Source organism: Selaginella moellendorffii, unplaced genomic scaffold (genome assembly GCF_000143415.4).
Source record: "Selaginella moellendorffii unplaced genomic scaffold, v1.0 SELMOscaffold_49, whole genome shotgun sequence".
Classification (NCBI taxonomy): Eukaryota; Viridiplantae; Streptophyta; class Lycopodiopsida; order Selaginellales; family Selaginellaceae; genus Selaginella; species Selaginella moellendorffii.
In genome coordinates, this window is record NW_003314310.1 from 1,192,522 (window position 1) to 1,217,295 (window position 24,774).

At 51.2% G+C, this 24,774-nt stretch overlaps 11 protein-coding genes across 13 annotated transcripts; 7 read left to right on the forward strand and 4 right to left on the reverse strand.

Annotated features, from left to right (window-relative positions):
* LOC9647916 (cyclin-dependent protein kinase inhibitor SMR3) lies at nucleotides 1–648 on the forward strand. The gene has a single exon (XM_002981504.2). It carries the CDS (start codon nucleotides 145–147, stop codon nucleotides 508–510), a length of 366 nt encoding a protein of 121 aa, XP_002981550.1. The 5' UTR covers nucleotides 1–144; the 3' UTR covers nucleotides 511–648.
* Nucleotides 649–699: 51 nt separating this feature from the next.
* Nucleotides 700–3,472, reverse strand: LOC9647917 (replication protein A 70 kDa DNA-binding subunit D). Its single transcript, XM_024686486.1, has 14 exons — nucleotides 3,297–3,472; nucleotides 3,193–3,230; nucleotides 2,981–3,127; nucleotides 2,738–2,902; nucleotides 2,500–2,677; nucleotides 2,361–2,432; nucleotides 2,097–2,304; nucleotides 1,942–2,044; nucleotides 1,755–1,879; nucleotides 1,627–1,705; nucleotides 1,432–1,561; nucleotides 1,214–1,371; nucleotides 1,033–1,153; nucleotides 700–970 (listed from the first exon to the last, which is right to left on the reverse strand). Exons 1-14 carry the CDS (start codon nucleotides 3,369–3,371, stop codon nucleotides 776–778), a joined length of 1,794 nt encoding a protein of 597 aa, XP_024542254.1. The 5' UTR covers nucleotides 3,372–3,472; the 3' UTR covers nucleotides 700–775.
* Nucleotides 3,473–3,498: 26 nt separating this feature from the next.
* On the reverse strand, nucleotides 3,499–5,458 carry LOC9648124 (O-fucosyltransferase 30). Its single transcript, XM_002981580.2, has 2 exons — nucleotides 4,607–5,458; nucleotides 3,499–4,557 (listed from the first exon to the last, which is right to left on the reverse strand). Exons 1-2 carry the CDS (start codon nucleotides 4,981–4,983, stop codon nucleotides 3,504–3,506), a joined length of 1,431 nt encoding a protein of 476 aa, XP_002981626.1. The 5' UTR covers nucleotides 4,984–5,458; the 3' UTR covers nucleotides 3,499–3,503.
* A 1,863-nt stretch (nucleotides 5,459–7,321) lies between these two features.
* LOC9648125 (glucomannan 4-beta-mannosyltransferase 9) lies at nucleotides 7,322–11,373 on the forward strand. Its single transcript, XM_024686488.1, is given in 9 exon segments — nucleotides 7,322–8,493; nucleotides 8,577–8,691; nucleotides 8,694–8,993; nucleotides 9,660–9,770; nucleotides 9,831–9,967; nucleotides 10,026–10,139; nucleotides 10,217–10,416; nucleotides 10,467–10,658; nucleotides 10,709–11,373. Coding segments are annotated over 9 exon segments (1,677 nt in total). The 5' UTR covers nucleotides 7,322–8,148; the 3' UTR covers nucleotides 10,872–11,373.
* On the reverse strand, nucleotides 11,330–15,026 carry LOC9647918 (beta-galactosidase 8). Of its 2 annotated transcripts, XM_024686485.1 has the most exons (19): nucleotides 14,843–15,026; nucleotides 14,691–14,786; nucleotides 14,531–14,643; nucleotides 14,402–14,468; nucleotides 14,241–14,333; nucleotides 14,044–14,187; nucleotides 13,891–13,979; nucleotides 13,729–13,834; nucleotides 13,587–13,674; nucleotides 13,414–13,532; nucleotides 13,175–13,363; nucleotides 12,898–13,121; nucleotides 12,744–12,844; nucleotides 12,586–12,698; nucleotides 12,417–12,527; nucleotides 12,280–12,363; nucleotides 12,014–12,225; nucleotides 11,633–11,942; nucleotides 11,330–11,573 (listed from the first exon to the last, which is right to left on the reverse strand). In XM_024686485.1, exons 1-19 carry the CDS (start codon nucleotides 14,996–14,998, stop codon nucleotides 11,427–11,429), a joined length of 2,562 nt encoding a protein of 853 aa, XP_024542253.1. In that variant the 5' UTR covers nucleotides 14,999–15,026; the 3' UTR covers nucleotides 11,330–11,426. The 2 variants fall into 2 exon arrangements, with proteins under 2 accessions (XP_024542253.1, XP_024542252.1); XM_024686484.1 differs by having other exon boundaries at nucleotides 13,414–13,674.
* Nucleotides 15,027–15,035: 9 nt separating this feature from the next.
* LOC9648126 lies at nucleotides 15,036–15,912 on the forward strand. The gene has a single exon (XM_002981506.2). The coding sequence runs from the start codon at nucleotides 15,062–15,064 to the stop codon at nucleotides 15,500–15,502; it is 441 nt and encodes a 146-aa protein (XP_002981552.2). The 5' UTR covers nucleotides 15,036–15,061; the 3' UTR covers nucleotides 15,503–15,912.
* Nucleotides 15,901–16,650, forward strand: LOC9647919 (peptidyl-prolyl cis-trans isomerase CYP19-1). The gene has a single exon (XM_002981507.2). It carries the CDS (start codon nucleotides 15,981–15,983, stop codon nucleotides 16,500–16,502), a length of 522 nt encoding a protein of 173 aa, XP_002981553.1. The 5' UTR covers nucleotides 15,901–15,980; the 3' UTR covers nucleotides 16,503–16,650.
* Nucleotides 16,651–16,681: 31 nt separating this feature from the next.
* Nucleotides 16,682–18,283, forward strand: LOC9647920 (methionine aminopeptidase 1D, chloroplastic/mitochondrial). The gene is made up of 10 exons (XM_002981508.2): nucleotides 16,682–16,784; nucleotides 16,842–16,902; nucleotides 16,969–17,194; nucleotides 17,251–17,412; nucleotides 17,462–17,503; nucleotides 17,550–17,621; nucleotides 17,678–17,757; nucleotides 17,830–17,927; nucleotides 17,990–18,037; nucleotides 18,088–18,283. The coding sequence occupies exons 1-10, from the start codon at nucleotides 16,691–16,693 to the stop codon at nucleotides 18,234–18,236; spliced, it is 1,032 nt and encodes a 343-aa protein (XP_002981554.1). The 5' UTR covers nucleotides 16,682–16,690; the 3' UTR covers nucleotides 18,237–18,283.
* Nucleotides 18,173–19,151, reverse strand: LOC112350385 (NAD(P)H-quinone oxidoreductase subunit U, chloroplastic-like). 2 transcript variants are annotated; one of them, XM_024686501.1, is made up of 5 exons: nucleotides 18,904–19,149; nucleotides 18,781–18,845; nucleotides 18,632–18,730; nucleotides 18,427–18,570; nucleotides 18,252–18,373 (listed from the first exon to the last, which is right to left on the reverse strand). In XM_024686501.1, exons 1-5 carry the CDS (start codon nucleotides 19,094–19,096, stop codon nucleotides 18,281–18,283), a joined length of 594 nt encoding a protein of 197 aa, XP_024542269.1. In that variant the 5' UTR covers nucleotides 19,097–19,149; the 3' UTR covers nucleotides 18,252–18,280. The 2 variants fall into 2 exon arrangements, with proteins under 2 accessions (XP_024542268.1, XP_024542269.1); XM_024686500.1 differs by having other exon boundaries at nucleotides 18,173–18,570; nucleotides 18,904–19,151.
* On the forward strand, nucleotides 19,147–23,741 carry LOC9647921 (ribosome biogenesis protein bms1). The gene is made up of 18 exons (XM_024686483.1): nucleotides 19,147–19,301; nucleotides 19,355–19,501; nucleotides 19,549–19,639; nucleotides 19,705–19,823; nucleotides 19,874–20,064; nucleotides 20,135–20,345; nucleotides 20,400–20,634; nucleotides 20,682–20,938; nucleotides 20,989–21,190; nucleotides 21,246–21,442; nucleotides 21,501–21,793; nucleotides 21,853–21,928; nucleotides 21,982–22,200; nucleotides 22,252–22,491; nucleotides 22,551–22,760; nucleotides 22,811–23,050; nucleotides 23,110–23,313; nucleotides 23,368–23,741. The coding sequence occupies exons 1-18, from the start codon at nucleotides 19,173–19,175 to the stop codon at nucleotides 23,536–23,538; spliced, it is 3,432 nt and encodes a 1,143-aa protein (XP_024542251.1). The 5' UTR covers nucleotides 19,147–19,172; the 3' UTR covers nucleotides 23,539–23,741.
* Nucleotides 23,606–24,773, forward strand: LOC112350397 (chromatin assembly factor 1 subunit FAS2-like). Its single transcript, XM_024686530.1, has 5 exons — nucleotides 23,606–23,779; nucleotides 23,895–23,967; nucleotides 24,128–24,244; nucleotides 24,294–24,513; nucleotides 24,707–24,773. The coding sequence occupies exons 1-5, from the start codon at nucleotides 23,606–23,608 to the stop codon at nucleotides 24,771–24,773; spliced, it is 651 nt and encodes a 216-aa protein (XP_024542298.1).
* Nucleotide 24,774: the final 1 nt, after the last annotated feature.

A 24,774-nucleotide genomic window follows, 5' to 3' on the forward strand; every position in this document is an offset into this window, starting at 1 on the left:
TTCTCGAAGCTTTTTGCGAGGGCGGCAAAGCTTTTCAAGTGTCTCTCTCTCGGGCAGCAGTCGCCAACAAGAGCTCCATTCCATCCAGGTATCGAGCACTCGGATAGCGAGCGCTAGGGAGAGCAGCAGCGAGCGAGGAAGAGTATGGCGCCTATTCCATCGGGCTGTGCTCCAGTGTCCACCGTCTATCGCCAGAAGTCGTGGGACGAGGAGTTTGTGAGGAGGCTACGCAGTGAGGGGGGGAACAGCTTCAGCAACAGCAAATGCAGCAGCGGCGCAGCGATTCCAGAATCGGGCGGTGGCAATCATCACGATCAGCTGGGCGATCACGAGGATGGCTGCAAGACACCCAAGTCGCGGCAATACAGGTTGCCCGAGGATGCTCTCGTGTGCCCACCGGCGCCCAAGAAGCCACACTTGCAAAGACGGTTTTTGCCGCCAGCCGCCGCCTACTTTACTTCGCCCGAGCTGGATCTCTTCTTCAACCAGCTCGAGATCATTGCCAAGTGAGCGTGGGCTTCGGGAGCGAGCGCGCAGGACAGAAGAAAATTGAAATTTTGAGAGGGGGGAAGTAAGTAGTACATCATCCAGTGTTGTAGATATATACGATTCCTACCTTGGCCGATGCAGAGAAGCACTATAAGTAGATAGATTGAAGTTTTTCCAGCAGCCATCCTTCGAAAAACGCAAGTGGTAGTGTAGTTGTAGTTTTGGCTTGATTTTCTCACAGAACTATGGTATGTACAAAGAGATGCTCTGAGGAATTAATGAGAAACTAAGAACTTTCTAGCTTCATCTTGGCCAACAAAAGCCTCGACTCGCTGGCCCAGTCGGTATCGTTCACGGCACGAATCGTGATCCTCTGTCGCTTCTCGCCCAGGTACTCAGTTTGAGCAACGCTGACACGGAAAACGTAGGACGACCACACCACTTTGCTCAGCTGCGATGAGTACTGCCTCTGATCATCATCCTGTCACCACAAGTTCAGCACCAGCGTTTCTAGAACGACAAGCTCATCTGTCCCATGCTTACTTGCGACTTGATTGTGGCTAGCTCGTCGGCACTCACGCCCAAAATCTGTTCGGCTTGATCATTGAAGAACGAAACCCATGCATCACCGCTATGATCAGTTAGCTTGGCCAGCATTATGTATCTGCCATGCGGAAAGATTGCTGTGTCAGACATTCCCGAGTCAAAAAACGATGGAACTCACCGACGACTGGCTGTATCGAAGTGTCGCTGACAGGCCTCGCACCAGAATCGAGAGCTGTCCTCGCTAACTTTGCGATTGCATGTACTGCACGCTGTGTACCACATGGTTTGATCCGGCTTGATGTAGCTGATGCAAGCGCGGACAGTGAAGTATGCGGCCTAGCATAAGCACCATCCATCACCATTATAGCACCATAGATTATCATTCTTTTCTTTTACCTTTCCTTCGCCAACAGATGGGGCAGTGATGTCTGAGATATCCGCACGGTTGTCGTTCGCCGAGCCTGCTCTTTGACTCAAACCAGCACCCACCGACGTCAAGGTTGCATCTTTCCCGCTCTCGTCATACCTACAACCAATTCGATGAGTAGGACCTTCTTCTTCGTGCTTCGATAAACAGTGTGCGCCACTCACCAGGATCGAAGTTCTCGGGCCTCGGGAATGTCGGGATTTATCCACACCATACTGTTGGGAGACGTCGACAGAGATACACCTGCTGAAACCTTGAGAACTACGAAAGATATGCTTAAGACGAAGTTTACCTTGAAAGTCATTAGCACGCACCGATCGGATTACTACTACGGGCGCATCAGGGAGCATTTCTAGCAGCTTAGCTCCGTCCTCCACTGCAAGACTGCTCCAGAGGCTTACGGCAACCGTTTTTTGACTGTGAATCGAAAACATCCCACTTCTCTCAACCAAAACACTGACTTTAACTGCGAACAGTACCTTTGGTCGACAAGAACGATTTCTCGCTTTGCAAATTCTGTGTTGTCAACCTTTCGCCTTACACTCATTGTCGAAGAAACCGATTGCACTATTCCAATAGCATCTGCGAAAAAAAACTGTTGTTCGAAAGGACAAATCATGCACGCCACACGTACCAAAAAGCTCTCTCTTGTTAACATACGCCGCCAAGTCCTCAATCTTCACGAAGTTGTACTTAACCAGAGGAATCACACCAGGCTTTCCATCAGGCTCAGTCACCTCCTCTACCCCTGAGCTTGCATTCAAGGTCATCTCGTAGTCGTTCTTGACAGCGGAAAACTGCCTGTTAGCCATGCGGAGATTTCCATTCGAAACGTAGTAGACCTGATAAAGAAAAGAAGCTACACCGTCAGCATGCTTTCAGCAGGGGAATTACTCGCCTTTCCCAGCTCAAACATCGGGTAAAACTTTTCAGCCGCCTCCTTGAACATGGTAGCTTGAATCTGTGTTCCCTGAAAGAGAGCATTCCACAGTAAAACCGTCACGGACGAAAAAGCGCAAGACGAAAAAAAAACTGACATCTTCGTCTGTCAATTCGACGTTGAAAACGCTTCCCTCGCCTCTGGCATTGCGATACGTCCGCAGTGGACCTTTGCTCGTAACTCTCACCTTGATTGTCCAACTACCTTGGTAAGGGGTTAAAGACACCAGGGGGTATACTCTCCTCGACACACCCATCCTGGCAGCTGGTGCGGCTCTGGCATTCATGTCGCAAGAAATTCAATGAAAACCACATGGTACCACAAGCCAGAGCTACCTTCCGTGCTCCTCTTGAACGATCTGAGCGGCCGACTTAACTGGTGCCGAAAGAAACTTCGGCTTTTCATCGCACTGGGTCTTCTGTGCGGACGATGATGATTCACTACCAACCTCACGATCCAGTGCCCCACTGACGACTTCGCAATCGGTGACGATGAGAGCTCTGGATGGTTGACAATACGAGCATGAGCATCACGCAAAGAAAAGAAAGAAGAAGAAAAAAATCAAAATGTGCGCATACTTGTTTGGGAGATTTGGAATCACGCTAGTGGTATGAGAGAGAACACGGATGAGACCCAAGTGTTGGATCTTCCCTGCCTCTACCTCCGCCGACATATGGGTCGGAAGCATAGCCTTCGCTTTCATAGATCCATCGGACAGCATGCAACTGCACAAAAGAAAACCCCCAAAAGTTCAGCACGAAGATTGTGGAGCGGCAAAGCAAAAGCGTACGTGTAGCGGCCGTTGGCAATAGACTTGACATCCAACACCTGATCACGAACAAAGCAAAGAGGAGTGAAAAAAACTGGATTTAGACAATCGATTTGATCACACACCTGAAGCACCACGGGAGTAGCGGGAGAATCGCTGAGCAAAAGAGAAACTCCGCGAGCAGTCACTTGATCCGCCATCGCCCTGCTGGAAGTGTGCTTGCTATGCTACGAGGCACGAGAAGCAACCTAAATGCCTGGCTCCTTGCCCGCCAAAACATGAAAAAGAGCGGGAGGAATTCAAAGGAGCGCGCCAAAAAGCATTTCAAGAGCTCAAGAACACTGCGGTGTTGCATTTCGCAATTGCGTTATCATTTCCGAGATTGTGGAACCGGCAGTGCCATGGAAGCCCAACGAAGCGCAGCTGCAAATCGCCTCCTCCACGTACAAAAGAATGTCTGGAAGCATTTGGTGGTGAGGCGCTTGATCCTGCGTCTGCTGCTCCACCGCCACCAGCTTGGATGGATCATCGTTCCCAGGTTTGAGCGCCACCACTCTCCTCGCGGTGTCGCGCACAATCTCGTCGCCCTCCTCGAGCCGAAAGATTTGGTACTCGCTGCGCTCCGAGAGCTCTTCCAGATAAGTCCCTGTCCAATTTGCGCGTGGCAAATCCGTCATGACAAACACCGGAATGGCGCCACCACCTTCGTCTGGAACAAGGGATTCCAGCCGCAATCTCAGGCTGTCAAACGTCTTGCTCCAGTGATTCTTGAACTGCCCGTCTAGCAGCCGGAGTTGCGCACAGAAAAACTCCCGCTTGTTCATCCGGCTCCGGATATAAGCCCGTCCAGCGTCGGTTACCACCCGCGACAGTGGAAAGTGTTGGCTCGCCTGGAACACCCGGTCGAAAGCCGCGTTCCCGGACGCACCACTGAGATCGACGTGGGTCTGCGCGCCTTGATACTCCCCGGAGAAGAGGCTCCCAAACACCAAGAGCTTGGAATCGCCAGCCACGGTTCCGTCACCAAGGCTTTGGAGGATGTCGCGCTTGACTCGCCGCGCGCCGCTGAATTTCTTCGTCTTGAGCTTGACGGGCTGCTCGAGCAAACGTCGTTTCGGACTGGTCGCTGCGTACGTCCACACTGTGTCTGCACAGCTCTCGTCCACGCAGTGCACGCAATCACTGCCAACACAGTGCGCGTGGTTGAGCATCGCGATGCATCGATCGAAGCCTCCCTTGCTTGGGCATGGAGTGGCAGTACCTGCGCATGGCGGCTCGACTCGATTTGCTCCACACCACAGGAGAGCAAACACTCGGAAGTCGATCGTCGTCACCAAGCTCTGGCTCACGGCCGAGATGTTGACGACGTCGGCGATGGAGTAGTACCTACAGGTGGTGGATCACTTCCAATCCAAAGAACAGGCGAAGCACTCACCTGGATTGCGCGACGAGATCAGAGAAGTGGGACAATGCAGCTACCCTGAGGTGGCGAGGCTCCACGATCCGGAACTTAGGGCAGCTGCCGAGGCTGAGCGCATGGTGATCGGTGACGGGGGGAAGAATGAGGATCCTACCCAGGATGGCCGCCACGCGCACAGCATTCCGGAGCTCGCCTACCTGATTGCTGAAGCCGCTGTGTGGCGCGTACCACATATACTTCCCTGGAATGGGAATGCCAGCGGCCCCGGACAGTGACGGCGCAGCGATGATCCACACGCCATAGACGATAAGCAGCGGGACAAGGAGGAGGAAGAGGAGAGCGCTGTTGCTGCCATAGCCTACGCCTCCTCTCTCCCTCCGCCACTTTGCCATCGACGTCACAGCAGTGGTCAGACCACTCTAGAGGAGGCGAGTTCGATACCCGTCAACGCTGCTATGTCGTGTCGTGTAAGTCGGTGGTACGGTGCCATTGACAAAACATTGCAGGTCCGCCTTTTTCTTTTCTCTTTCGATCTGATTGCTCAAGTTGTGTGTTTGTGCTCAGTTGTGTGAGAGGAGAGCGAGAGTGAGAGAGAGAGGACGCGAAAGAGCAGCAAAGAAGAAGAAGTTGCAATTTTCTTCCTTTTTGTGGGTACGCTGTTGTTCCAGGCATGAGTATTAAGGCTAGCTAGCTGGCCAGCACCAGACTCACTATAGATACATTTGTCGGCCAACTTAGCAAATCTTCCGGAGCGGGGTTAAGTTATGGGTCTCCATCGCATACACAGTACAAACATACGGCTTGAATCTAGCCTATACTCTACCTTTCTTTCTGATGAGCGTATGCCGTATTGCCGCTGCACTGTAGCTAGCGCTGTTTTGGATCTTCTTTCTAACGAGGCGGGCCCGAATCGGTGGCTCGATTCTTCCACCAGCTCGCGACTGCCTACCAGACTTCGAATCTACAATACACCACAAAGAAAATGGAGAGAAGCACTTGGAAGCCGTGTGCTACGGAGCGAGCGGTAGGCCGCGAGGCTCCGTCAGAGCCGACGACTTGGCTCGAAATTTATAAATCCACCAGATGCGACTCAAGTTCCAACCGACCACACGAAGCTTGACGCTTAGGACTTCACACCAGTTTTTCCATTTTCTAGTTTTTCTTGGTGGTTCAAGCTGATGGAGTTCAAGTTGATTCAAAGAGAGTTGGAATCGATCTGTACGGCCCGTGCTACTTTGCTTCATGGTGGTCCTGTTGTGTTTTGATTTCATGGACACACGTCCGAGTCTAAAAGTAGCTCTTTGAACTGACTGCTGTTGTTGGCCAGTGTCCGTTGTCGCGTCCGGTCCTCTAAGTCTCGCCGACAGTAATCCACGGCCTGCAACCTGCTTAGTTTTGCCAATCTTTCAAGCACAATGTGATCGAGTCGATCGAGAGCATGCAGAGAGCCTTTGCTCCTGAGAAAATCTCACTTACATTGCCCCTGTAACGGAGAGAGAGAGAGAGTTGGAGTCTTCATGACATGACAAGCTACCTGAAGGTAGCAAACCAATAAAAAGGCGTTGGGGGAAAGCTTCACATCACCACCGTCCCATTTAAGAAAGGATGGATCCCCCTCTCCTCTCCTCTCCTCTCCCTCGAGTCGATCTCTGATCCCCCGTTTGCACAGTAGTGCAGTCCAACCCCCCAACGCGTACTCTGTGCTGTATCTAGAGTTTACCAAGAGTTTTACAACTTTACCACACAGGCTGAGCGCGTATACATGTATCCATCTATATCAATTGGTTCAAGCGTGGAGCCCCCCCATGGAAAGAAAAGAAAAAGTTGCTTCTTTGTAGCCATCCTAATGGTTTAAAGAAGAGCCTGTTGCAACAAACCAGAGATTTGAGCATGTAATCAAATCCCACACTTTTGTTATCGTTAGCCCAAGCAACAAGAACGACGACCGTCGGTAGGTCACGGGGAATCTCCACTCAAGCTGGCAATCACACAAACTTCTAATAACAAAAATACAAAAATAATGTACGCTGTGTAGTTGTGATAGGATGAGCCAAGGCATTATATGTTGTAATACGTTGTTGAACGTACGAGAATGGAAGAACACGAAACGTGGGCCTCGGGCTCATGCCACTCTCAGTCTGGTTTCGTTTGTTCGTTTGTTAGGCGAGTCGTTTTAAAGCGCTTGGGCGAGATGGCGTTGGAGTGTCAGCGTCGTCTCTCCTGCGCCTGCCTGCTTTGACATCCAAGCAAGCGCTGATCAAGTAGTAGAGTCCAGCTTGATCAAATACTTGTTGTATTATGCATGGTGAATCCTACGCTGGTAAGTTTGTAAACTAAGAAAAGCCAGCTGGGTTAAGTCGGCTTGGCTGGTTGAATCCAGCTTTGCTATTCTTTTCCTGTGGATTTGAGCGTCTGAATCGCGATTCTCCGTCCGGGGGTCTCTGGGTCACTCACGAGCCAGATTTATTGGCATAGTTTCCTCTCTTCTTCCTTGATCGCCCGCCCGATGTTGCTCTTGCCGCGATTCGATCCGGAATGGTAGGTAAGTGTGTCAAAACTGTGGTGGCCTGGCCTGCTGCTGCTGCTGTGCTTCCGCTGCAGTGGTGGTGGTGTTGCCGACGAGCTATCAAAGTCTGGTAATGGGGCCACCGGCACCAACCTTGTGCCATGGGGAGAGGGTTAAACTATGGCGGGATTAACAATGTAGATTAATTGCTCCATGCTAACAACAACTCGGTCCAAAAAGCTGCCTGCTGCGCACACTACTAGTATACATTTCTTCGTCCACGGACAACAGCACCCCTCTTTCCTCCATCAAACCCTCTCCTCCCTCTCGCGCTCTCTCTCTCTCTCTCTCTCTCTCTTCTCTCTGCAAATTTAGGCCTCTTCTTTCGATCGCAGGTTCACGGGAGAAAGAAGAAAAGAAGAAGAAGAGGAAGAAGAAGAGGAAGAAGAGAGGGAGGCCTAGCTAGCTAGCACGCACTATTTGCATTTGGAGTGGACGAGCACTTTCCCTCACTCACATTCACACATTGCAGCTTTTCATCAGCTCCCGATCAGCTTTCCTTTGGCTTGTGTCTCACTCGACTCGACTCGACTCCACTCTTTGGCGACAAGGCCGGCTGACCGAGGCCGCTGTCCGTCGTCAGGCAACTGGATCTGTGCCGCTGCCGCAGCGTGCGAAGTTGGGGACCGGGAATATCCGTCGCCAAGGGCACTGTGACGAAGTCCCTCCAAGGATTTGCATTCTTCATGCAGCAGCTAGCCAAATGTACGTGATCCTTGGCTCCAGGCAGGGGGTTGAGATTCAGATTGGGGGTCCAAGAATGAATTGGTGGTATAGCAGCATAGCTAGTTACTAGAACATCGATTCGCTCGCGTCTGCTCAGCTCAATTTTGGGTTGAGCCAGACAAGCTATAGTACTTCTCTGGGCCGCAATGCAGCTTGCATAAGCCAACAGATCGGGAGCTCCCTCTCTCTAGTGGTAGCTGCTGGCTAGAGAGAATTAAGCACCCAGCAGCAGAGGCTAGACACCATCTTGGTGTTTGCATCCGCAATGGATCAGGCTGCGCACGCGCAGGCAGAGGGGCTGCTGCCCGAGACAATGCAGGGCGTGCAGGGGGAACCGAGCATGATCGACCAGATCAATGCGATGTGGCTCCAGATTCGAGCGCCATACATTGCCCCGGCATTGCAGGTGGGCGTCAACATCTGCCTGGTGATGCTGCTCATGCTCTTCGTGGAGCGGCTCTACATGGCGCTGGTGATGGTGCTGGTCAAGCTGTCGGGCAAGAGGCCCGAGAACAAGTATAAGTGGGAGCCCATCAAGGACGACCTCGAGTCGGGCAATTCGGCCTATCCCATGGTGCTGGTCCAGGTGCCCATGTACAACGAGCGCGAGGTGATCTATTCGATGCCTAGCCCACCCTCTCGCTGTGGCTAACGAAGTTTAGCTTGGTTTTTTGGTCTGGATTCTCCTCCCAGGTGTACCAGCTCTCAATTGGCGCTGCTTGTGGCCTCTCGTGGCCTTCGGACCGCATTATTGTGCAAATCCTGGACGATTCGACCGACCTCACCATCAAGGTTTGCCTAGAGCTTCCACCTCTTGGAACTATGTGGATGGATGTGATTGGATGTTTTACACGCAGAATCTGGTGGAGCTCGAGTGCCAGAGATGGGCGAGCAAAGGGGTGAACATCAAGTATGAGATCCGGGACAACAGGAATGGCTACAAGGCGGGGGCGCTCAAGGAGGGCATGAAGCGCAGCTATGTCAAGGACTGCGACTATGTGGCCATCTTCGACGCGGATTTCCAGCCCGAGCCCGATTTCTTGTGGCGGACCATCCCCTACCTGGTGCACAACGCCGACATTGGTCTCGTTCAAGCCCGCTGGAAATTCGGTACGTTGGTCTCACCCGGCTGGCTGGCTGATTGATTGATTGATTTTATCTGGGCGATGCATTTTCCATTCTCCCCTGGGATGATCATCCGCTGATTTTGTGTGTCTTGCTGTCTTGATCCAGGAATTAGTTAGTTGACCCGAGAGGACTGTGTGTGAGGCGAGAGATAGTAGTGTCTCTTTTGCTGCCTGGTTTGATTTGCGGGAAGATAGATTTGCCTCGCCGACACGCGGCACAGGGGTAAAGCACAAGAGAGATTTACCACCCGGGAAGCTTCTCCTTGGCTATAAAGTGGCGCCAGTCTGTGCCACACGCACCACGTGGCCTCGTCCCAGTCGTCAAGTCCTCTGGATTCTGGCCACGTAGCACGGGTGTCGGCCCCTCAACTCAATTACTCTCTCCCTGACAACGCGACGACGACGACGATTCCTCGAGTTCTTGCGCGTTGCATTTGCGCGCCAATTGCTCATTTTTAGGGCTCATTAACATCGGCTCCCTGCAAGAACTATGCCGCATGATGCATGCATGCCTTGGGTTGCTTGAATCCCCCTCTTTCTCTTTCTCCCACCACTCACACACAGTCTCAGGCGCGGCCAGCAGGCAGCCCCTTGAATGATCTGATATTGACGTTATTCTTTTTTTTTTCTCTCTTTCAATGTGGAGCAGTGAATGCCGACGAGTGCATGATGACACGGATGCAGGAGATGTCGCTGAGTTACCATTTTACCGTGGAGCAATCTGTGGGATCCGCAACCTATGCTTTCTTTGGATTCAATGGTAGGTAATAAGCTAGCTACAGGGTCACGCTTACGAAACGCTTGCTGTTTGCTACAACAGGCACTGCTGGAGTTTGGCGCATTGCGGCCATTAGTGAAGCTGGAGGGTGGAACAGTCGGACCACGGTTGAGGACATGGACTTGGCAGTCCGTGCGGGGCTCAGAGGCTGGAAGTTCGTTTATCTAGATGACCTGTCGGTACGTTTAGTACCTTTTCCTTGCTTAGAGTAAGTAATATGGTTTCTCTGTTTCTCAGGTGAAGAACGAGCTTCCCAGTACATTTAAGGCCTATCGTTATCAGCAGCACAGATGGTCATGTGGGCCGGCTAACCTCTTTCGGAAGATGATTCCGGGGGTTTTGGCTGCTAAGGTACGTACGCGCATAACGCAAACGGCAGGCTTTTAGTTTTTCTTTCTCACCACTGGGGCACGTTGTTGATTTTGCAGAAAGTAAGCATGCTCAAGAAGTTCAGCATTCTTTATTCTTTCTTTCTGGTGCGGAAGATTGTAGCACACCTTGTCACATTCATATTCTTCTGCGTCGTGGTGCCAACATGCGTGCTGGTGCCCGAGGTCAACTTACCAAAGTGGGGCTCCATTTATCTTCCGTCGATGATAACGCTGCTAAACTGCATGGCAACTCCAAAGTGAGTGTTATCCCCTTATACATCTGATTCTTAATGTTGCTTCCCTACAGGTCACTCCCCTTCCTAGTCTTCTGGGTCCTGTTTGAGAACGTCATGTCCATGCACAGAACCAAAGCGACGTTCACCGGGTTGCTGGACATCGGCCGTGTCAACGAGTGGATTGTGACGGAGAAGCTCGGGGACGCCCTCAAGATAAAGTTTGCAAAACTAAAGCAAAAACCAAAGCAGAAGATCGGAGAAAGGCAAGCATACATATCTCAGCGATTTCATGTGTTTCATGTGCTAGCTGCAGGTTGTTCGTCCAGGAGCTGATCGTCGGCCTGTACATCTTCTTTTGCGCGTCTTACGATTTGGCCTTCGGGCGCGACCGTTACTACATCTATCTCTACTTGCAAGCAGTCGCATTCTTCATCATGGGCTTTGGGTACATTGGCACTTACGTTCCCAACACTTAGAAAAGCAAAGGCAGCAACGCGGTTTTGGTGGGGTGAGGAGATTTGCCTCTCGTTTTCGGTTCCTCCTTTTTTTTTTCTTTGTGGCTGGTAAGCGTTAGTTCCACTGTACTTTACAAGTCGGGATTGTAGCTATAGGCTAGGAGAGATTGAGTAGAGAGTTTGACTCATCACATCGTCGTCGTCATCAACAGCAGTGCTTCTTCATGACACTGGCAGATCATCTGAGAATTGCAAGAAAAGGGAGGCGGTTGATCAAACAAAATCAGTGTATATAGCCGGCCAGACACAGAACCGGGGGAGGAGGCAGTGATAATAAACATGAAAGGAACAGCAAACACCATCTGAAGGTATATGCGTGGCAAGCGAGCGAGCGAGCTGTGTATATAGGAGGGTCGGGAGAGACAGCGGAGCGGACAGAAGAAAATAATTTTGACAACACCATTTTCATGATAAACATCTCCAATAAACTGGCGCAAGCACCAATTTGCTTGCTTCGTTTGAACTTTTAAGTGGTAGCAGGCTCTCTCGATCGAGAACATCACACAAGAAATGGTATCACGTACGTACAAGTGCGGGTTCGGAATCTACAGCTTCAGTACAGGCTGCCTCCACAGCTAAAGTTTTTGCTTTCCCTGGACAAGGATCTGTTCCAAAATTCTTCCAGAATATCTCGAAGGAACAGCTCTGTCTACCAATGCAAGCCTGCGCAAGGAATAGTTATAGTTGCTATGTGCAAACAAAGGACAGGCTTTCTTTATTACCTTCTCCACAATGGTTTCAGATTCCAAAGCGTGGCAGCTCCCTTTTTGGAAGGCCCCACATCGACCCTTCGGATTTCCAAAGCTGGCGAAGAAAATGGAGGAAATGAATTGGCCTGGAGAGCAGCTTAGCCCGAGCTCTGGCAGAGATGAGAATTGTGCAACAGGTGGCAAGCTGTACTCTGAAACTTGAGCGCACACTCTGTCGACTACTCTTGATGCAAATGAGACACCGCTAACGTTCCCTCCAATCTCTTCCAGTAAAACCAGTGTATTCTTCTCGTTTACCAGCCACTCTCGTGGAACGTGATACCTTGTAAACAAAGAGAGGAGAAAGTGAGCTGGCAAGTTTCAACAACAAAAATCGACAACCAATCGACGTACCACTCTTGCGATGGAAGGCCACAGCTAGAAAGGCATTTTGAGCTATAATATGTTCCACGGTAATCACATCTGTCTGAACACCCGGTCGAGGGGGCAGTGATGACGGGCCAGAACCTGCCCAGGCTGTGTCCATTCACCCAAGCTTGGCCTTTGCCCATGCTACCCAGATGGATGGCAACAGGATCATCACCGTCGGGTATGTTGAAGTTTGCCTGGAAATGTGAACTTTTCTGTAATGGCGAAACCGAGCATGGAAATTGTTGTACCTTGTACCACACCAAAGGCTGAAAAAAAGGTAATGAGGTTGTCGAGGACCATGTTATCGCATCATGCTCTCCGTTTAGACCAACCTGCACTTCGTAAATTGTAGTTATATGTTGGAGCAAACCTTAGCTTAGCAAACCTGATGTAGCCACAGTGCTGAAGTCAAGTTACGTGTCCCCGTTGAAAGCCCTTGTATCCAAATAGACCCGGTGATGCCTGCTCCGTGGGTTTCCAAGTGAGCGCCGTAGTTCTACATGCAAAGTACTACTTATGTCACATGGTAGCTGGCTAGCAACTATACTTTCCACCTGTAAGCCCACAGTTGCACTGAGAATCGCCAGATGATTAACTCCTGCTTTCAGATGAATAGGCTGTTGGACTCTTGCATATAGTCCACCAGATTTCAGGGTACTGGTGCTTCCTGCTTCATGAATGAGACTGTGAAGTTCGAGAAACTACAGCCAACCTGCAAACTCTCCGTTGACAAAAATGTGTACCATATCTCGCATGCTCGTGATTACAAGAACAGGATCTCCTCCCTTTAGCTCCTGATCCAAGATTTCAAACCTAGCACGGAACAAGAGCTTCGAAAAAGTGGACGTGAAAGAAGCACTTTGTACCTCGTAGAGTACCACATGTAATCTGTAGAATCATTTGTCGTACTTATTTGCTCAAGCAATGCATGAGCGAGAATCTTGTTGATTCCAGAACCTCCGACAGGCTCTTGAAACCATTCCCAAGCCAGTTGCTCGACCAATCCAGGAGTATATGAGCCAGATACCTCTTCAATTAAAGAAGGTTTCTGCACAGCTACCATTTTCGTTACAGACGTTTGAGCTGAAACCTGCAAAAGTGATCCAATGAGCATAATAAACACTAGAAAACCTTCCGAGAAACCTGCGCAGTGTTGAACACCACGTTGCGACAGTCGGGAAGAATACTGACAGACCATGGAGGCAAATTATAAACTTTTCCACCAAACTTGACAGAGGCACTGGAGGTGTCAATGTTGGCCAAGAATGCTGCGCACGGGGTGGCTAAGTTTGAGAAATTTGCTTCAAGGCTGCCATCCGAGTAGACGTGAGCCTGTACCATCTGGAATTATGGAAACTCCGGTACAATGGAGATGGTTATACCTCCTGCATGCGGCCCAAGGTGTAATAGACTGGATCATTCGAGGTCAATGCAGTCTCGCAAAGCTTAAGGGCCGCATGTAACTCCTTTAGGTGACCCCACTTTGGCTGTCTAAGCATTCCTGTAAGGAATAAGAAGTAAGCATTTCCTCGAAGAGTAGTAGGCATGCATGTACCAAACTCATCAAGTGGCGCATCGTAGTCGTAACTAGTGGTAATGAAGGGGCCTCCAGATGTTCGACCAAAGTTAGTACCTCCGAAGTACTGGCATCTCTCTGGCATGAGTAAACGTTGCTCAAGATCGTGCAGCGTACGTACCATATAGTAGTTTTGAGCAACACCTCCTCTCTGGAAGAAACGGGCCACCGCAAAGGCCACGTCTTCAACAGTTCTATAGGGAGCAGCCTCGCCCCATGATTGATACCTGGAAAGGAGACATCAGATGGCGGATACATAACACGAGAATGAAGAACAACAAACCAGCCACTCCAGTTTTCCGTCCACATTGCTGGCTTGTCTCTGGAGTTCGGCTTCCAGCCATCACAATAATACCCGTTGCATGTGTTTATCTTCAGCACAAACAGAAAAGAGTCTGTGAGTGCCACAAAAGAATGCAGAGTGACCACCACTCACAATGTAATCCGGAGCATCGGGCTGCTTGCACATTATCCAGGGGACACCTGTTTCTAAGTCTTTGGCCATTCGTGCTGCCCAAAGCATATAAGTCTTTCCATTGATTCCATAAGACCCTTGAACATTCCCATATTCATTCTCAATCTGCCAGCCCGAATATCAAAGGTTTTAGCATCAAGAAAAGAAGTGCCAGTCACCTGAGAGAATAGAACTGGACCGCCCTGGGATGCAAACAGTTGCTCCGATTTCACCATGTCCACAATCTTCCTCACAAACTCCTCCATCTTGTCCTGCACACAGCCACCACGCGACTTGTTATTCAGAGGCACGGCTTTCGTTGACAGGCAACGTCGTCAACCTCGAAAGCTCTATTGTGTGTTCTAAACTGAATGCCAGGCAATTTCAGCAGCCAAGCCGGGAAGCCGCTGCAGGAAAAGAAGAGAAGACAAACAGGATTAGCTAGAAAGCAAGAGAGCTTGAAGCGTACCCGAAGTTCCATTCCGCACAGACATAAGGTCCGATTCTGAGGTTGACGTAGAGGCCAGCTTGGTGCACCAGCTTGAGGAAGCGGATGAGGTCGTAGCGGCCTTGGAAATTATACTGTCACAAGCACATGTCGAGTTGATGAATGCTTTGTTTCCACTTACGATTCCGGGCGAGGGCTCATGACCATCCCAGAAGACGTACGTGTCGATCATGTCGAGACCGCCCTCCTTGGCGTTGCGGATCAGGGCCGGCCACATCTGCAAGCACGAGAGCGCATGAACAAAAGGAGCTCGCGCTTGAGAATGTAGAGAACCTGGGGAGAAGCGCGGGGGTAGTGAATGCATCCGGAGATGAGAATTCTACGCTGCCCGCCGATGATGATAGCTCTGTGGTCGTAAGAGATGTTGGTGGCGCTGGCCCCCGCCAAGAGCAGCGGCAACGCGAGGAGGAGCAGCAGGAATCTGGCCATGGCCGGTCCCCTTTAGGAAGGGTATAGTGTGCAGTAATTAGAAGCTAGGTCTATGGAAAGGCGATGGCGAGGAGGGCGGCAACGCTGCTGGTGCCTGTACGAGGGATGAGCGGGCTGCCGTTTTTCGGGCCGGACACACTGGAAGGTTTGTTTGAGAAGTTCTTGGCTCCCAAGTCTTCCAAGAAGCGGCAGGACGACGATTTGGTGGCGGAGAGGGCACGGCTGACGAGCACGCGCAGGGAGGCAATCGAGCTCTACCGCGACATCTTTCGCGCGTCGAGGGCATTCGCGTGGCCCAACGAGGACGGCATTCTGTGGCGGGACCTGTTGCGCGCGAGCGCGAGGCAGGAGTTTGAGCAAGCGCGGCACGAGAGGGACCCGGAGGTGATCGCCAAGCTGCTCGTCACCGGCAGGGACGCGGTGGAGGCGGCGGTGGACAAGTTGGTGGACAAGCACAAGGCGGCCATGGCGCGAGATCGGGTCTCAGGCGAGAGAGGCGAGTAGCGCAAGGATTATGGAGCATGAGTTGCAGCAGCAGCAGCAGCAGCAGCGCGGGGTGAAACGCAAGCTGCGGGTGCTGCAAGAGGAGAGCTGCGCACTTCTGGAGGAGCTCGAGTCCACCCAGTCCGAGGTCAAGGCACTGCAGCAGGAGAAGATGGAGCTGCTGGACAGGCTGCTGGTGCTGGAGGGATTGGCCCACAATCCATACCCTCCCTTCATTCGTCGCTCGCAGCAGCACTAGGTAGGATGGCGTAGGCGCACTATTCCCATAAGATCAAGGTGGTATCAAAAGATATGCGCCCTGGCTGCCCTAGTCGTCGGCGCTATCGGGGCCGTTGCCTGGCCCAGCCGAAGCACAGCCGTCGGATCCGCGCAGGACTGACTGAAAATAAATAAAAATCGCTGTTTGCGCTTTCCTCTCTCCTCCTAGGTCTTTCTCTCACTCCCTTGCTCTTGCGCTGTTCATCTTCGCTCCGCTCCCATGGCTGCCAATCCCAAGGTCTTCTTCGACATCGCCATCGGCGGTAGCCCCGCCGGGCGCATCGTGATGGAGCTGTACGCAGACACTGTGCCCAAGACGGCGGAGAACTTCCGCGCGCTGTGCACGGGTGAGAAGGGTATCGGCAAGAGCGGCAAGCCGCTGCACTACAAGGGCTCCAAGTTCCACCGCGTCATCCCCGACTTCATGTGCCAGGGCGGCGACTTCACGGCCGGGAACGGCACGGGCGGCGAGTCCATCTACGGCATGAAGTTCGCGGACGAGAACTTCAACAAGAAGCACACGGGCGCGGGCGTGCTGTCCATGGCCAACGCCGGGGCCAACACCAACGGATCCCAGTTCTTCCTCTGCACCGTGCCCTGCTCCTGGCTCGATGGCAAGCACGTCGTCTTCGGCCAGGTTGTGGAGGGGCTCAACATCGTCAAGGACATCGAGAAGGTGGGCAGCTCCTCGGGCAAGACGAGCAAGCCCGTGGTGATTGCCGACTGTGGCCAGCTCTCTTAGATCTATCTGCAGCGAGCGAGCTGCTTGACTTGATTGTTGTGTCCTTTCTATGCTAGCTGCTCTATCTCTCTCTCTCTCTTTTGCATATCTCTTGCTTGTTTGTTGGTTCGAGCTCTGGAATGAAAAACGAAAAAAAAGGATTAAAGCTCCCAATCTCTCTCTCACAAGCTTAGGTCGTTTGATTGACTATGGCATCGTCCTCGCGTTGCCCTCTGCTGGATTGCGGCAGCAGAGCGTGGCCGCGGGCAACCTGTAGCCCGGAACGGCAAGCGCATGGCTCAGGTGAGCAGGCTAGAGCCTTCCTTTGCTCCTCGCAAGTAAGCCTATCATTGGTTGCAGCAAGGACGTTGGTTTATGCCAGGAAGAAATCGGGATTTGCAGAGCTGCTGCTCCAGAAAAGGTTGGGTGCAAGTTGCAAGTTGCAGCGCATTGTTTGTAATCCATCCGTGTGGTTCGTTTTCTCCAGGCAAGGCGAACAGCCGCATGGCAAGCACTTGAAGTTGAAGCCTGGAAGAGTGTCCCCTCCGCTCAGCGTTCCCGCAGACATCCCCAGGCCACCGTATGTTGGTTCAGCCGCAGCGCCTGCTTTCAACATGGAGCCGCAAGTCCACGACGAGAGTGGTGTGGCGAGAATGCGAGCCGCAGGGGAGCTAGCTGCCCGAGTTCGCGACTTTGCTGGTAGCCTCATCAAGGTACGAAAGGCTCGAACGCAAAGTGTTTCGGCGCTTTGACTGCCTTTGTGGTGCAGCCAGGTGTAACGACGGACGAGATCGACAAGGCAGTGCACAAGATGATTGTTGAAGCGGGTGCATATCCATCGCCTCTCGGATACGGTGGGTTTCCGAAGAGCGTGTGCACGTCCGTGAACGAATGCATCTGCCACGGTATACCCGATTCTCGTCCGCTTCAGGTAACACAAGTTAAGTCCCAGACTAAGTAAGAATCCTCGACCACACCAGGACGGCGACATTATAAACATCGACGTGACTGTCTATCTGAATGTATGTAAGCCACAGAGGTGCCAAATCTCACACGGTTTTCTTTCAGGGATATCACGGGGACACATCCGCAACTTTCCTTTGCGGCACCGTCAGTGACGAGGCCAAGCGGCTGGTAGAGGTGCGGAGAAAGAGAAACTTTTGTGTGGCTGGTTGCTGAGTTTTGTGCATAGCCAGGTGACTCGCGAGGCCCTGGACAAGGCAATCGCAGTTTGTGGCCCAGGTGTGGAATTCAAAAAGATCGGGAGGACCATCCAGTGAGGCCTTTCTTTTGCTTTGTTATCGTGTTTTCATCCTTTTTGTCTCTTGCTTTTGTCGCTCGCCACCAGTGATGTTGCTGATAAGTTCAAGTACGGGGTGGTGAAGCGATTTGTTGGGCATGGAATCGGCACCATATTCCATTGCGCTCCCTCCATCCTGCATTTCCGTAAGGAAGGAGAGTGTCGCAATCCAGCTCTAACACCGAAGCGTTGGTACCTGGCTTTACAGGAAATAATGAACCTGGTCGCATGCAGATTGGTCAAACGTTCACGATTGGTAAGAGTGCTCACGTTGATCTCGTTTCCCCTCCGACTCTCTTGTTCCAGAGCCAATGCTGACAATGGGGAAGCCGGACGACCTGATCTGGCCGGACAACTGGACCGCGGTGACGGTCGACGGCAGCCTTTCTGCGCAGTTCGAGCACACCCTGCTCGTCACAGGGGACGGTGTCCAGGTATTGACGCGAGCACCATAATGTCGAGGCGAGATAGATAATACACAAGATTACACGATTCGTAGCTAGTGGAGAAAGACACCAAGGAAGATGGAAAGGACGAACCATCCCAGGAAGAAGTAGCCCACCTTTCTGATTGCATCCATGTCCTCCTCGTCCTGCATTGCACGATTTGTAAAGAGCTGGCGGGAAAGTCAGGACGCTGGCATACCACGGGTGGATCCGGGAGGCTGTACTTCTGGGTGATGTCCGCCTCGTAAGGCCAGACGTAGCGTTTGTTCTTGTTCTTCTCCTGGAGAATGCTCCAGTCATACAGCCTCCGCTGCCGCTCCGAGGTTAATACGTCAAAGGATTGCTACAACACGAGCCCTGCATTGTGTGAGTGTAGTGCTGGTGAGCGACGACGTGTGGCTCACCTGGAGCTGTTGCAGCTGATCGCGAATTGCATCGTCGCTCCAGCCGTCTTCCTTGAGAGCCATCACTTCGTCCACTCGCTCCTTGAAAGCAGCAGCAATCTGAAACGGGCAATGCACGAGTTAGCTATCGGAACGCAAGGCTCGGTTACCTGAGACGTGGGTGCTTGCCACGGGACTTGGAGGCGTGCATAGTGGTCCACGTCTGTAATCGGCCCTGCGTTCCTAACAAGCGCCAAAGCTCAAGCTCCACGCTACGTAGCAAGCGTTTGTACCTTTGCTGGCCAGCACCTTCTTGAAGTTGGTCATGGTGAGCAGGGGATCCTTCGTCCTGGGCGGCGGCGCTGCCAGGCTCTTGTCCACCGGGGCCCTTTCAATCGCCTCGCTCGCATCGCTTGCCCTGGCGCACATCCGCCTCCGCCTCACCAGGAGCAATCGCGTGCACAGCAGCGAGCCGGCAACCGCCATGGCCGCGAGCAAGCCACACCACACAACACACAAAAAATGGGAGGAGAGGAGGTTTAGGGTTTAGGGTTACTTGGGGATGGCGGACGAGGAGGCCGCGCACAAGCAGCACAGGGCATCCAGGGCGGGGGCGTCTGCCGGTGCCAGCAAGCTCAAGAAGAAGAAGAAGAATGATCGCGGCCCCTCCACCAAGCAGTCCAATCCCAAGGTCAGTAGAACGCATTGCTGCGCGCTTGCTTGACATGCCGCTGCCTCTCCCAGGCCTTCACATTCCGATCTGCCGTGAGAGCAAAGCGGCAGCAGGCGGTCTCGGCGGAGCGGCAGCAGCGCAAGCTCCATGTCCCAATCCTGGACCGCGCCACTGGCGAGCCGCCCCCATTCGTCATTGTGGTGCAAGGCCCCCCACAGGTGACTCTGATAACTTTGCACACTCACTTCGCTCATACTTTCTCCAGGTTGGAAAGTCTTTGCTCGTACAGTGTCTCGTCAAGCACTACACCAAGCACAGCCTCTCCAACATCAGTGGCCCGATCACTATCATCGCTGGTGTGACTTTTGCTCTCGTTTCGTCGCGCCACTCCGGCTCACGGTGTGTCTTTGTCTTGGTCCAGGAAAACACCGGCGTCTGCAGTTTATCGAGTGTGCCAACGATCTCAATGCGATGATCGACGCTGCCAAGTTTGCGGACCTTGTTCTACTACTCATCGATGGCAGCTATGGTTTCGAGATGGTGAGCCTGCGAGTTCAAGCCCCTAGGCTGGCTAACATTATTTGATGCAGGAAACCTTCGAGTTTCTCAACTTACTACAAGTTCATGGCTTTCCTAAAGTTATGGGCGTGTTGACGCACTTAGACAAGTTCAAGGATGTCAAGGCGTTGAGAAAGACGAAAAAGCAGTTGAAGAGCAGATTTTGGACGGAGATTTACGATGGTGCGAAACTCTTTTACCTCTCAGGGCTTATTCATGGAAAGTTAGTCTTTTTCTTTTGGTCATTTTCAGTGGGGAGCACTAAACGTTTTGTTTTGTTTTGCTCTTTCTAGGTACTCTAAGCGTGAGATCCATAATCTTGCGAGGTTCATATCTGTGGCGAAGTTCCGGCCATTACAGTGGAGGACTACTCACCCCTACATGATTGCTGACCGTTTTGAAGATGTTACAGCCCCAGAAGATGTTGACGCGAATCCAAAGTGCGACAGGAATGTAACTATCTATGGCTATCTCCGTGGAACCAATTTGAAGAAAACCATGAAGGTGTCAATGTTTTGCCTGGAAAGTAATTTTTACTGACACATTTATTTGATGCAGGTCCATATAGCTGGTGTTGGAGATTGTAGTATGTCCGCTGTTACTCTACTGCCGGACCCATGTCCTCTGCCTTCTGCAGCAAAGAAACGTGGCCTTCGCGAAAAGGAAAAGCTTTTGTACGCACCCATGGCAGATGTTGGAGACATGCTGTACGACAAGGATGCTGTTTATATAAACATTAGCGACCATCAAGTGCAGTTTTCTAAAAACTGTGAGGATGCAGAAAAAACACAAGGTAAGAACCATGCCTTTACTTCCTTTACTGACGAGTGAAGGCACCAGGAAAAGATGGAGACGTAGGCGAGACGATGGTGAAGTCACTGCAACAATCAAAGTATTCAATTGATGAAAAGCTGCAGCAAAGCTTTATCCAATTTTTCAAAAGTAGCGCCATTCAAAGCGCCTCTGACTCGGAAGCGGATGAATCTGATGAATCTGGGCCTGAAAAAGATGATGCGATGGCTACTGTTTCAGAAGATGGGAGACTGAGAAGACGCGTCATGTTTCCAAATGAGGCCGATGAAGAGGGCGCCGCCGAGGTTTGCTTTGCATAATTTGACCAATCCACGTTTTACGTAGCGTCATTCAGGGACCTGAGGACGTGAACAATGGGGATAGTAGCGAAGACGATATTACAGGAGAGGAAAATGGTGACGAAGAACGTATGGTACATGGAGAAGGAGAAGGAGAAGAAGAAGAAGAAGGCGAAGGAGAAGGAGAAGAAGAAGAAGAAGGAGAAGGAGAAGGAGAAGAAGGAAAAGAAGAACAAGAAAATGAAGAGAACGAAGATGGTAAGCGTTGTTATCCAAAGTAGGGACTGCTGACAAGATTTCTGTGGCTAAACAGTGGAGATGGGAAATGCTTTGCAATGGAAACAAGGCTTGATGAACCGCGTTGGAGCATCCAAAAGCAACGTAAATCTGATGCAAGTTGTGTATGGGCATGTGGAGGCTTCATCAAAAGATAAAGACTTCCAAGAAGATATCTCAGATAGCGACGAGGAACTGTTTAAGCCAAAACGGCAGCGGCACCAGGCTTCCAAGGTTCCTTTTTCCGTTTTTAATCTCTCTTTTTTTGGACTTAAAGCTTTCCTCTCTTCAGGACACGGTAGCTGCTAATGCCCAGAACTTAGACTTGGAGGATTGTTCAAGGCTCACATTAGAAGTGGACGACTGGCATAACCAAGAAGTTATTGAAGCTATTCGTGACCGGTTCGTGACGGGTGACTGGAACAAGGCGTCACAACGACAAAAGGGTGAGGTGGAGGAAGATGATCTGGTGTACGGCGACTTTGAAGATTTGGAGACTGGTGAACAACACGTTGCCGCAGAAAATCACGAGGATGCTGAACGGAGGCTGAAGAAACTTGCTCTCAGAGCTGCATTTGATGCTAAATATCCTTTTCTGTCTCATTTCTGCATTGATATTGTGTCATTTCCTGACTTCGAAGCACATATGATGGGTCAGCCAGCTTAGACGAGGAGAACAAGGAGGTGGAAGGTCCGAAGGAAAAGGATCACTTTGACAAGGTTCGGTATCCTAAGTTATCGATTGTAGTGTTAACTGAGTTTATCATGTGCAGCTGAAAGAAGATATGGAGTTGCAAAAGCAAAGAAACGCTGCGGAGCTGCAGGATATTGATGCCACCACACGTATAGAGATGGAGGGGTTTTCTGTGGGAACGTATTTGAGAGTAGAGTTCCGCGGAATGCCTTATGAGCTCGTGCATCATTTTGATGCTCGGCATCCAATTCTTGTCGGCGGCATCAGCAAATCTGAAGAGAGCGCCGGGTTTATGCAGGTAAAGGGAAAACGCTTTTAAGTCTTTGGTTCAAGTATTCTATTCGTGCAGGTCCGATTGAAAAAACATAGGTGGCACAAGAAGGTGTTGAAGAATCGGGATCCTTTGGTTGTGTCTGCTGGGTGGCGGCGATATCAGACGCTACCAGTGTATTCCCTTGAAGACCGGAATGGACGTCATCGGATGCTGAAGTACACACCAGAACACATGCACTGTATTGCAACCTTTTGGGGACCCCTTGCGCCTCCAAACACTGGCATTGTCACCTTTCAGAACCTCTCAAACTCCCAGGTACATACATACAAATACATATACAATCTTGATTTTTACTTCGTGCTTTCATTTTGCAGCCATTATTTCGTATAACTGGGACGGGAGTTGTCTTAGAATGGGACCAGTCCGTGCAAATTGTCAAGAAGCTGAAGCTCGTTGGTTATCCTTACAAAATCTACAAGAAAACAGCCTTCATCCGTGATATGTTTACATCGGAGTTGGAAGTCGCTCGGTTTGAGGGTGCCTCCGTGCGGACTGTAAGTGGAATTCGTGGCCAGATCAAGAAGGTAAGAAATTTAAGTTTGCTGGTTCCAGAATGTAACGTTGTTTCAACCAGGCGGTTAAAGCTGGAAGCGGCAAGGAAGGTTCCGTGAGGTGTACCTTTGAAGACAAGATTTTGATGAGTGACATCGTGTTTTTGCGGACGTGGACGAAAGTTGATATTCCCCGGTTTTTTAATCCAGTGACGACGCTACTGCAGTCACGAGATACCGTGTGGAAGGGTATGAAAACGGTTGCTGAACTTCGAAGCGAGCAAAATGTGTCCGTTCCCGTAAACAAAAACTCTCTCTACAGAGTAAGTGTTGGTATAATCTTTCGTACTGTGGTTTCATCTGGCCCTTACATGTGTTGCAGCCGACTGAGAGGCAACCCCGACGTTTTAATCCACTTCAAATTCCGAAGGCTCTGCAAGCTGCACTCCCTTTCAAATCCAAGCCGAAGCTTTCAGCCAAACGTAAAAAACCACTCTTGGAGTCAGCGCGTGCTGTGGTGCTAGAACCGAACGAGCGGAAGGTTGTGTCTTTGGTGCAACAGCTCACAACCATTCAAAATGACAAGGTAAGTCTTACAATCGTCCCACAAGTTTCAAGACGTTCAACGTCTCGGTTGTAGGCAAAGAAAAGGAAGCTGGAACAACGGAAGAAGAAGGAGGCCTACACTGCTCAAAAGGCAAAGGAGGAGGAAGAGAGCAAGAAAAGAAGGCGAGAAGAGATTCGCGAGCGACACAGGTCCCAAGCCGTTCCTGGAAGGCCTTTGAACAAGAAGCCCAGGCGAAACGTGTAAACCACAAATACTCTTGTATTTTCCCGCCAGCAGAGAGCGAGGGTTTTTGGTTTTCGGTGGCTGCAAGATGAAGGCGGGCACCGTGCAGATTGCCTGGCACGGCTGTGACCCAGTGCTCTCTGCCGACTTCCACCCGGTCTCTGGTTTGCTCGCCACTTGTGGCGCCGACAAGGATATCAAAGTATCAGTCATTTCTCTTTGCTCTCTCGCTCAAGCTCTCGGCTTCCTGTTTGCAGCTCTGGTTACTCGCGTCTGTGGATGGCAAGGCTCTTACCAAAGTCACATTTGAGGCGAGCTTGTCGCACCATTCAGCTGCTGTCAATGCTGTCCGCTTCTCACCCTCTGGTGGGTCTTAGGTCCTTTTTCTTCTCTCTATCTCTCTCCGGTTAACTCCCTACGCAGGTGACGCCCTTGCATCCGGTGCCGGCGGTAAGCTTTCCTTGTAACTCTTTCCCTTTGCTAACTGGAGATCCGTTATAGAAGGAGAGCTCGCGTTGTGGAGGCTCACAGAAAACAAGGATGGTGCTGCGGTGTGGAAGGTGGTCAAGGCATTACGGTAGGCTTTGCTTTTTTTCATCACGTGATGCAGAGCGAGCCTCCAGGTCCCACTTGAACGACGTGCACGACTTGGGCTGGTCAGCCGATGGATTGATGCTTGCGTCTGGATCTGTGGACAACTCCTGCGTTGTCTGGGACATGACCAAGTGTACGTACTGAGGCTTGATTATGTTGTTTGCTAGCTCCGCTGCTTGCAGATGAACCCCTGCAAGTTATCAAGGATCACGCACACTACGTACAAGGGGTTGCGTGGGATCCGATTGGCTACTACCTGGCGTCCATGAGCTCGGACAGGACATGCAGGATATATTCCCGATCACAAACACCGGGGACAAAGGCGTTTACTTGTCAACGTGTTATTTCGAAAGCGGATTTTCCCACTGGGGACAGCAGCGGAGATGACATCAAGGTGGGCGTGTTGGTTTGATAATGAGATGTTGGACTTCCCTGGCTACCTTGCAGAAATGCCACTTGTTCGCGGATGAGAGCATGCCATCCTTTTTCCGCAGGCTGGCATGGTCCCCCGACGGCTCCTTTTTACTTGTTCCTGCGGGTGAAACTGCTGTTTGTCACATTAGACCTGTTTTGATGTTTTGCCTTTTGTTTCCAGGTCTTCACAAGGCCAGCGTCAACGCAGCATTCGCTTTTTCAAGGAGAGACTTGTCCAGGTGACTTAGA

Coding starts and splice junctions, on each gene's coding strand:
- LOC112350385 (XM_024686500.1), bottom strand. CDS start 19,096: ATGGCGGTTGCCGGCTCGCTGCTGTGCACGCGATTGCTCCTGGTGAGG. Junction 18,846..18,903: donor GAAGGTGCTGGCCAGCAAAG/GTACAAACGCTT, acceptor TTAGGAACGCAG/GGCCGATTACAGACGTGGAC. Junction 18,731..18,780: donor GGCAAGCACCCACGTCTCAG/GTAACCGAGCCT, acceptor TGCCCGTTTCAG/ATTGCTGCTGCTTTCAAGGA.
- LOC9647921 (XM_024686483.1), top strand. CDS start 19,173: ATGGCGGACGAGGAGGCCGCGCACAAGCAGCACAGGGCATCCAGGGCG. Junction 21,191..21,245: donor AAATGAAGAGAACGAAGATG/GTAAGCGTTGTT, acceptor GTGGCTAAACAG/TGGAGATGGGAAATGCTTTG. Junction 21,443..21,500: donor AGCGGCACCAGGCTTCCAAG/GTTCCTTTTTCC, acceptor TCCTCTCTTCAG/GACACGGTAGCTGCTAATGC.
- LOC9647920 (XM_002981508.2), top strand. CDS start 16,691: ATGGCATCGTCCTCGCGTTGCCCTCTGCTGGATTGCGGCAGCAGAGCG. Junction 17,758..17,829: donor AAGATCGGGAGGACCATCCA/GTGAGGCCTTTC, acceptor GCTCGCCACCAG/TGATGTTGCTGATAAGTTCA. Junction 18,038..18,087: donor TGGTCAAACGTTCACGATTG/GTAAGAGTGCTC, acceptor CTCTTGTTCCAG/AGCCAATGCTGACAATGGGG.
- LOC9647918 (XM_024686484.1), bottom strand. CDS start 14,998: ATGGCCAGATTCCTGCTGCTCCTCCTCGCGTTGCCGCTGCTCTTGGCG. Junction 14,188..14,240: donor GTCCAGTTCTATTCTCTCAG/GTGACTGGCACT, acceptor TCGGGCTGGCAG/ATTGAGAATGAATATGGGAA. Junction 12,226..12,279: donor AGCCTTTGGTGTGGTACAAG/GTACAACAATTT, acceptor TCACATTTCCAG/GCAAACTTCAACATACCCGA.
- LOC9647917 (XM_024686486.1), bottom strand. CDS start 3,371: ATGGCGGATCAAGTGACTGCTCGCGGAGTTTCTCTTTTGCTCAGCGAT. Junction 1,880..1,941: donor ATCGTTCTTGTCGACCAAAG/GTACTGTTCGCA, acceptor TTCGATTCACAG/TCAAAAAACGGTTGCCGTAA. Junction 971..1,032: donor TAGCCACAATCAAGTCGCAA/GTAAGCATGGGA, acceptor TTGTGGTGACAG/GATGATGATCAGAGGCAGTA.
- LOC9647916 (XM_002981504.2), top strand. CDS start 145: ATGGCGCCTATTCCATCGGGCTGTGCTCCAGTGTCCACCGTCTATCGC.
- LOC9648126 (XM_002981506.2), top strand. CDS start 15,062: ATGGCGAGGAGGGCGGCAACGCTGCTGGTGCCTGTACGAGGGATGAGC.
- LOC112350397 (XM_024686530.1), top strand. CDS start 23,606: ATGAAGGCGGGCACCGTGCAGATTGCCTGGCACGGCTGTGACCCAGTG. Junction 23,780..23,894: donor GCTTCCTGTTTGCAGCTCTG/GTTACTCGCGTC, acceptor GGTGGGTCTTAG/GTCCTTTTTCTTCTCTCTAT. Junction 24,514..24,706: donor GATGACATCAAGGTGGGCGT/GTTGGTTTGATA, acceptor TTTTGTTTCCAG/GTCTTCACAAGGCCAGCGTC.
- LOC9648124 (XM_002981580.2), bottom strand. CDS start 4,983: ATGGCAAAGTGGCGGAGGGAGAGAGGAGGCGTAGGCTATGGCAGCAAC. Junction 4,558..4,606: donor GATCTCGTCGCGCAATCCAG/GTGAGTGCTTCG, acceptor CACCACCTGTAG/GTACTACTCCATCGCCGACG.
- LOC9647919 (XM_002981507.2), top strand. CDS start 15,981: ATGGCTGCCAATCCCAAGGTCTTCTTCGACATCGCCATCGGCGGTAGC.